This window comes from Chrysochloris asiatica, unplaced genomic scaffold (genome assembly GCF_000296735.1).
Source record: "Chrysochloris asiatica unplaced genomic scaffold, ChrAsi1.0 scaffold00323, whole genome shotgun sequence".
NCBI lineage: Eukaryota > Metazoa > Chordata > Mammalia > Afrosoricida > Chrysochloridae > Chrysochloris > Chrysochloris asiatica.
The window spans coordinates 2,071,266-2,078,857 of record NW_006408841.1 but is presented as its reverse complement, the minus strand read 5'-3'; the positions used below and the strand labels follow the sequence as shown (position 1 = coordinate 2,078,857).

Below are 7,592 nucleotides of genomic sequence, written 5' to 3'. Positions count from 1 at the left end.
AAGACAAAAAGAGGGAGACAAAGAGGCACCCCAAAACCAGGGTGGATCCATCACTGGTGGGCAGACTTGGGACTACAAGCATCGTGGCCTCTGCAGGCGGCAACTCACTGCCCTGCAAACTGTACTGCATGCCCTCCAAGTCGTAATGCACACCTGGGGCGGCCTGCGTCTCCATTTTATTTAGTGGAGGAGCTTCACACCAAGCTGGGAGAGACTAAGACAAGGTACAGCTAACATCAGTAATTTTCCAGACATTCAAGTAACTTTACATCGTACTTCGCTGGTTCAAATTCCAGGCCCGCAACTTGGTTTCTCAGGCTCAATTAACATATCTATAGCCCCTGAGCTCAGTTGGAGGAAGGTGAGAGGGAAGGACAAAAGGCTTGTGAGGAGTCCCGCTGTTTTGGCTTCCTGAGCCAGGTTTTCAGGAACTTGGCTGAATAACCTGCACCTGGAACAGATTTAGGGAGGATGGCTTTTTTGTCTATAGAACAAAGAACTGGGAAGTAGCTAAGCTATTTTCAGTTAATCCTTTGGAGAAAGGTTTAACCTTGAAACCTTTACAGTCTCGGCTTTAGGAAAATATTACATTTATCTGTGGATACTAAGGGCTCATGTTTGGAATTAATAAAACATAACTGAACACTATGATGAAAAACAATTTGTTATGACTGCCCAGTGGCCAGAATCTGTTCCTCAGAACCTGTGGCCTGCATTGTCTGCAACACTTGGGCCCAGTGGGCCTTGAACTTCTGACCAGCTTTACACGGTCTGCAACACATATAGGCTATGCAAATGTGGTCTTTGCATTCTCTGAGTTGACAGTTATTACTGCAGTTATTTTGTGTTTCAACAGCATGGTGGCACATCAGGAATGATGGGGCCTACTCAGAATGGCCTCTCAGTCAGAGGGTGGTACTGACCAGGAGGGGAGCCTATATAGGAGGGGTCTCAGTGCTTCCCCTTCCTGGTGGAGGTCTTTTCTGCCTTCTCCACCACATCACATTGTTATCTGCTCCTTGGCCAGATGAAGAATCACTAAGATGACATTTCAGTATCTGGATTAGAGCATTCAACACAAATCACACTGTTGAGGACAACTGAAAAAGGTAAGGTGCAGTACCATTTGCCCCGAGTTTCTATTTTGGTTGAGGGCTTCTGTTCGGCTTCCCAAACATCTCTTTTCCATCTGATATAGAGGCCCTGGGTTTCAGCGTGCCTACGCAGCCAGGACAAGTGTATGCTGTAGGTCCCTCTGTGAGGCCCAGACATTTTCCTCTTTACCACTGGTCCAGATTACCAGAGTCATGCAAACCCAGTACTTAAATAGGTGAGTACTATGTTTAGTGCTCTTGAAATAAACATGTGGTTCATAAGTCTCTTTTTAAATCTTTAAAAGCTCTGAACCTTCCTACAAAAATGGCCCTATCACCCCTTTCTGATTAGTCCATTTAAACCAAATAAAAAGCTAATCTGACTTTTTAGGCCTTCAGAAAACAAGTGTTTAGATCCTCGGATAATTGAAGGATAGAGGTCTTTGAGAAATTCCAGCTTTCAGGTAAGGGTTCGCCCTTTCTCAGAGATACAAGTAACATCACAAGCAGTGGCCAGCTCTGGGCAAGGGCCTGAGCTGGCCTGTAAAGCAGGGCTGTGACACCAACAGCTAGACAGTACTGGGAAGGCTGCCCTTCCCTCAGCCTAAGACAAAGAGAACTCGGTGTGCACATCAGTAATAGTTCAGGGGGCCTTGGAACACAGTGGAGAAGATCCAGGGTCTCACATGCACCTAAACTAACCTTCATGTCAAAGCCACACACCCCTTGTCCTACCGCAGCCTGAAGCATGGTCTTGGAAGGTCATGACTTCAGGAGGGTCTGTCTGCCTAGGGCCCAGGTCTACCCTACTTAGGAACTCATCTTCTAGGGGAAGTGGGGTGGAGGTGGACAGGCCACAGTCCCTGCATGTGCAGGCTGCCACCCAGAGCAGACTACAAGTACAGCATAAAGAGAGAAAACACCTGCAATGGAAACATTCATCATTTTAATGGTCATTAGCTTCTGGTTGGCTCCAATGGTAAAGTTAAACAAATAGACTTAAACACCCCATCACCCAAAACACGCTCACACCCCTCAGTAGTATTTGCTTCTGCTCAGCAATCCACTGCCCAGTCAGATGTCCACAGCTTCAGACCCCTTCTTGGGTTATGGAAAGCCACATCTTAGTGTAATGTGCTGCAAAAATCCATGATCTGTGTTAATTTTTAAAAAATAACAATGAATAACCAATTACCTTCCCAGGCTGTGCTGTTTCACAGGACAAAGCTATGACTCTGGCAGTCTGAGCACTGTTGTCTTTCTGAGCTGGGCTGTTCTGCATTCTCTCCCTTCTTTCATGAAATCATACAAGGTAGAGTTCATAAATCTTCTTTATGCAGTAAGCCAGGGCAGCATGATCTATTGTGTTGTACAGTCTCTTTCTATGCAGGTCGTCCTTCCGGACCAGTACCACGGGAGTGGAGGAGGTGAGTGTGTGCAGAGGTAGACGGGACAGTTTGTAGGCATCATACTCCACTTGGTACTTGCAACAGGGGTCAAACTGCCAAGCGATCCCATAGAGGGTGCAGCAGGCTAGGCTCAGCACACCAGCCGGCAGGGAGATGTAGTGGAAATACTCCAGGGGTAGGGTCAGCGGAGTGCAGAGGCAAGCAGTGCCTGCCAGCACAGTGGTCTTGTGCAGACAGTTGCCCACAGTGATCCAGCGGGCAGTCTCGTCCCCAATGCGTGTGGGCTCCATCACAATGTACTTGTACTGAGTCTCCAGGGCCTGCTCCAGCTTGTACTCAAACTGGTCTTGGGCATTCTCCCCAGTGTAGATCGCATGTGGCTCACCCTTGGGTGGAAGTGTGAGAAAGACATGACAGTCAGGCAGGAAGCACTAATGACTCTGTGAACTTACTAAGGTGAAGTTTCCACACCTGTTTGTATTTATCTTGCCAAACCCAAAGCTAAAGTACAGATGGTTCAGTAAAGACTTCCTTCCTGAGAAGAAGAAAGCAGTGAAAGATGAGTCAATGGGGAGAGGGCTGATCTTTGAAGGGGTCAAGTAAGTGCAACAGATGGTGTGGAGTCCTTGTGCAGGGGCTCTGTGAGTCAGCCCAAGAAGGTTATTACTCAGAATCCAAGTAATACAAACAGAACATAAAACAGGATGAAATCTATGAATTAGGGGAGGTGTCCTTCAGAAAAACCACCTGAGTCAGATAATGCTAACCATCTTGCTGGCCATCAGAACAAACATAGGTCATTTAGCTTCTGGCCCACGGGCTCTTATCACTGCTGCTGGAAAGAAAACTCAGCAGAGAAAACAAGGACACTGGGTCCCCAGCCCACAGCTCGGAGAACATCTGAGAGAACAACTCAGTAGAATGGTGGTTACTCTCAAACTCAATGAGCACAAGGACCAAATAAGAAGCACCATACAAACAGATCCATTTTGAATGTCTCCAGCTCCCCTACAAGGAATGAACATTGTGATCTTGCCAGTTTTTTACCCACCCCTGCATCCAGGCTGCCGGCACCAGTCTTGTAGTATAAATTCCTGCCCAAAGCTGCATGTTCTCATACCCCTGGCCAGACAGCCTTCTCATTCACTTCCTGACATCTGCATCTCCTCTCCTGATCAAAAATGTGCTCCACCCTAGCCTCAGAAAAGGATACAATGCACAGTTCCCAGTCATGTATCACGGCCAGGCCACGTGATGACATATCTCATCACACACCTCAGTGAAGAGCAGACATCCCCCTCCCCTCTACACACGGCCCCTGATCCCACCAATAGGTGAGCAGCTTTAATCTCAAATCCTCCAGACTCTGACACAGGTGGCAGCTGTCTTTTCATAAATGTCCAGCATTCATAACTAGTGAAGGCATCTTAAAACTACACTCACACTTATCATTAAGGCAACTTCAAGCCCTCCTTCAAAGAAGCCATCACATGCTCAGGGCAGAGGAAACTGGAATTGTTAGGAAGAAGGCCAGGCCAGGTGACCTGAGTGTGCCAGACAGAGGACCAAGCAGCTCCTGACAGCCTCCCAGGCAAATTTCAAAACTTGAAAAGCCCCACGTTTAACAAACCAATCAGATTTCATACTGTGGTGGCTTGCATGTTTTTGTGATGCTGGAATCTATGCCACCAATAGTTTAAATACCAGCAGGGTCACCCAGGGCGAGCAGGTTTCAGCTGGGCTTCCAGACTAAGACAGACCAGCAAGAGGTAAATTACTTCTGAATGTCAGATACAGTGCTTAAAGATGAGCCCACTCAGGGTGGATGACTCACTGGCAGCAGCAGTGAGCACAAGTGTGGCAGTGACTAGGAAGATGGTGCAGGACCATTCTATTGGGCATAGGGTCACTGTGAGTCGGAACCAATTAGACAGCACCTAACAACAACAGCAAGATGAGGAGGCTTCCACTTCTGCTAGAGAATGAGAAATGCTCTCCTGTGAACACATTAGAAATGAAGTCACCAATGATGCTTCCAGGGGATCTGATCCCAGGTGGGATCCCTTATGAATTGCACTGGCTGGACACTTGTGATTGCTAAAGGAAATCCTTTATCCTGAAGATTTGCTAAATCAACTCTGACTCATAGCAACCCTGGAGGCCAGAGCAGAACTGCTCTTTACAGAAACAGTCGGCCTCATCTTTTCTCCCATGAAGCAGATGGCAGGTTTGAACCACTGACCTTTTAGTTGGCAATCCAGTGTTTATTAAACCCACTGTACCATCAGACTCCTAAGCAAATGTAAAAAATCCAGACTATGGAGAAGTACCCTAATTAAATCACAGGTCCTAATTAACCTGTGTGCTGGGACAAGTTAGCTCCTCAGAGGTGGGACAAGAAGTCTCCCAAAGGTGGGGTGTTGCCACAACATCCATTTACCAGGCCAGCAGCTGGAGATTTCTTTGGGAGGATAAATTAACGAGATGTTTCTGTAAGAATCCATTGATGTTTCTGAAATTGATAAAGTAGAACTTCCATTTAAAATCCTTTGTGGAGGTTCTCTACTTGGTGCTGGCTCATCCAGAGGAAAGAGCTGTGAGAGGGAAGTCTGTTCCCACTGCTCTCCAGAGCAAGATTCTGGTGCGGGTAAGGGAGAGCAGTGGAGGGGCTAGTATCCCAGCATGGAATGAGGATGCTCAGGAATAGCAGTAGGCATGGCAGCGAGGAGGGGCAGCCCTAGGGCTGAGGTGGGCCCAGATGGGACTGAAGCCAGTCTCCTGGCCAGGGGAGCTGAGGTGTGGAGCCTGCAGGGAGCTGCTGGGCAGGACAGGTCACTCTGAATCTACAGTTACTCAGCCTCTGGAGCAGACAGCAATGGGGAGATGAGCTCTGAGGAGGTGATGCACTTTCAGCAACAGGTAGACAACCCTGGAAATGCAACCCTGGCCTTTGGGGATAATGAATTGACAGAGGAGAGAGACAAAGTGAGTCAGAAGTCAGATCTGTGACAGGACTTTGGCCCTAAACAAACAGTGCTGAAGAGGGGGTCCACTTCACTTTGAACAAGAGCCTGTGCTTGTTTCCATGCAATTAATCTTGTTTAAACAGAGGCTGGATAGGGGGTGGGGTTGATTTGACTAGGCTGCCATGCTGGCCTATAAACTTTTTAGTGAGGGGCATGGCCAACCCACTTACACTATTGGTGTTTTTACCAAGACTCACCACCCATGGAGAATCTTCCTGGTGAAAAATGTGCTTCAGGAGTAACTCAGTCCTGGGAGCACTCATTCATCCAGCAAACACACAATAAAACTTGAGTTTTATTGAGTTGGGCAGTGTGCTGGCCAGCAGGAATAGATGCCCCCACTGGTTGTGAAAGAATGCCCTGGGTCCAATAAAGACACCAACTTCCCATCTGACCACTTCCTTCACCAAGGCAGAGCCTCCTGCCCTACCACCCCTCCCCCACACAGTTCTTCCACTTTGATAGTTTCCTTTGAAGGCTGTTCTCCTGTTTCATCCTGATCTGATTTCAACTAAAATGTTACCCTAACAAGGAAAATAAATAAATAATGAAAGAATGGAATTCTTAGCTTCTTTTTGACTTAAAAAGTCTCAACCATATGCATTCAATCAAAGCACTTGAATTGTCCATTAGAAAAGAAAACAGAAAAGATAGACACAGCAGACTCTAATCACATATTTGGAGTCCTGGTGTGGAATTGTGGGTTAATATGCCTGACTGCAAAGGGGTTTGAACAGCAAGGTCAGTGGTTCAAGCTCAACAACTGCTCCTTGGAAACCCTATACAGGGTTGCTATGGGTTAGAACTGACTTGACGGCCCATAACAACAACAACAGTCACATAATTAACTACAGTAAAACAGTACACATTTGAATTCTAATCACATTTCTGAAATGTAGTACTTATTAATATTAGGTGTATAACTGCCAAATGCAACTATTGCCATAACACTATAATTACATTTTTTCCCACTTAATTATATCTGTTTCTAGTCCAAGCACTAAAGTTTGGAACGTATTAACCCATCATAATGTGTCATGTACCTACTAGACACATTGTGTACATGGAACCTACTAGAGATTTTTTATGGGTTCTAAGTACCCCATTCTGTATAAAATGACATTTACTGTATTTGTTGTTGAGTAGAACTGCCCATAGGGTTTCCTAGAATATAATCTTTATAAAGGCACAATGCCAGGTCTTTTCTCCACAGAGCTTCTGGTAGATTGAACTGCTGACCTTCGCTTAGCAGCCGGAAGCTTAACCATTGCACCACCACCACTGCTACTACTCCTGGACATCCTGCATCTATGCATTGTTCTAAAGGGATGTGAATTTCTTCTAGAATGATCAGAACAGACACTCAGTGGAGGCATCTCTTCCTGCTGGCCAGCACAGTGCCCAACACCAATCAAGTTTTATTGTGTGTTTGCTGGATGAAAACAGCATGAATGATGAAGGCCTCTACTAAAAATCTATATTACAAAATTCCCCCATTTTACATGGTGAGCTGAGTCCTCCTATTCTTTTCTCCTCCCTCTAAAATCTGATAAAAATCACTGAAAATATATTTTAAAACACATATAACCCAAAGTACATGAAAGCAATAAAGGTACTTGTCAAATCAGAAACATAGAGAGATTCAAGACAGCATACAGCATTAAGTTGGTAGAATAATCACAACTCAAAGTAGGTGGAGGACAAGACAGTGGCAGTGTGCGCTACCTGTCTCTGATGGCAAGGAACATGTTCTAAACCAGCAGTCAGAGTCAGAGAATAAGTGGGCCTGGATCATCAAGGTGATCAGCTAAATAGCAGCCATTAGAAGAATCAGTACCTGCCCTTTCTTCCTGAGTATACAGAGTGGCTTCAGGTCATCTATCCCCAAGAGTTCTGATGTGGCACTGTAGGATAAGCACTAAACTGTAAGGTCAATGTAATCCACAAGGTGACAGTTCAGACACACCAGCAGATCCTCAGAAACCTTATACAGGGTCACTATGAATCAGAACACACTGGAAGGCAATTAACAACAACAACCAATCTAGGATCAAGCTGTCAAA

The 7,592-nt window shown here is 45.9% G+C and overlaps 1 protein-coding gene across 1 annotated transcript; it reads right to left on the bottom strand.

The window, feature by feature from the left end:
- Positions 1–2,397: 2,397 nt before the first annotated feature.
- LOC102833614 (transmembrane protein 11, mitochondrial-like) lies at positions 2,398–3,764 on the bottom strand. The gene is made up of 2 exons (XM_006875374.1): positions 3,624–3,764; positions 2,398–2,889 (listed from the first exon to the last, which is right to left on the bottom strand). Exons 1-2 carry the CDS (start codon positions 3,762–3,764, stop codon positions 2,398–2,400), a joined length of 633 nt encoding a protein of 210 aa, XP_006875436.1.
- Positions 3,765–7,592: the final 3,828 nt, after the last annotated feature.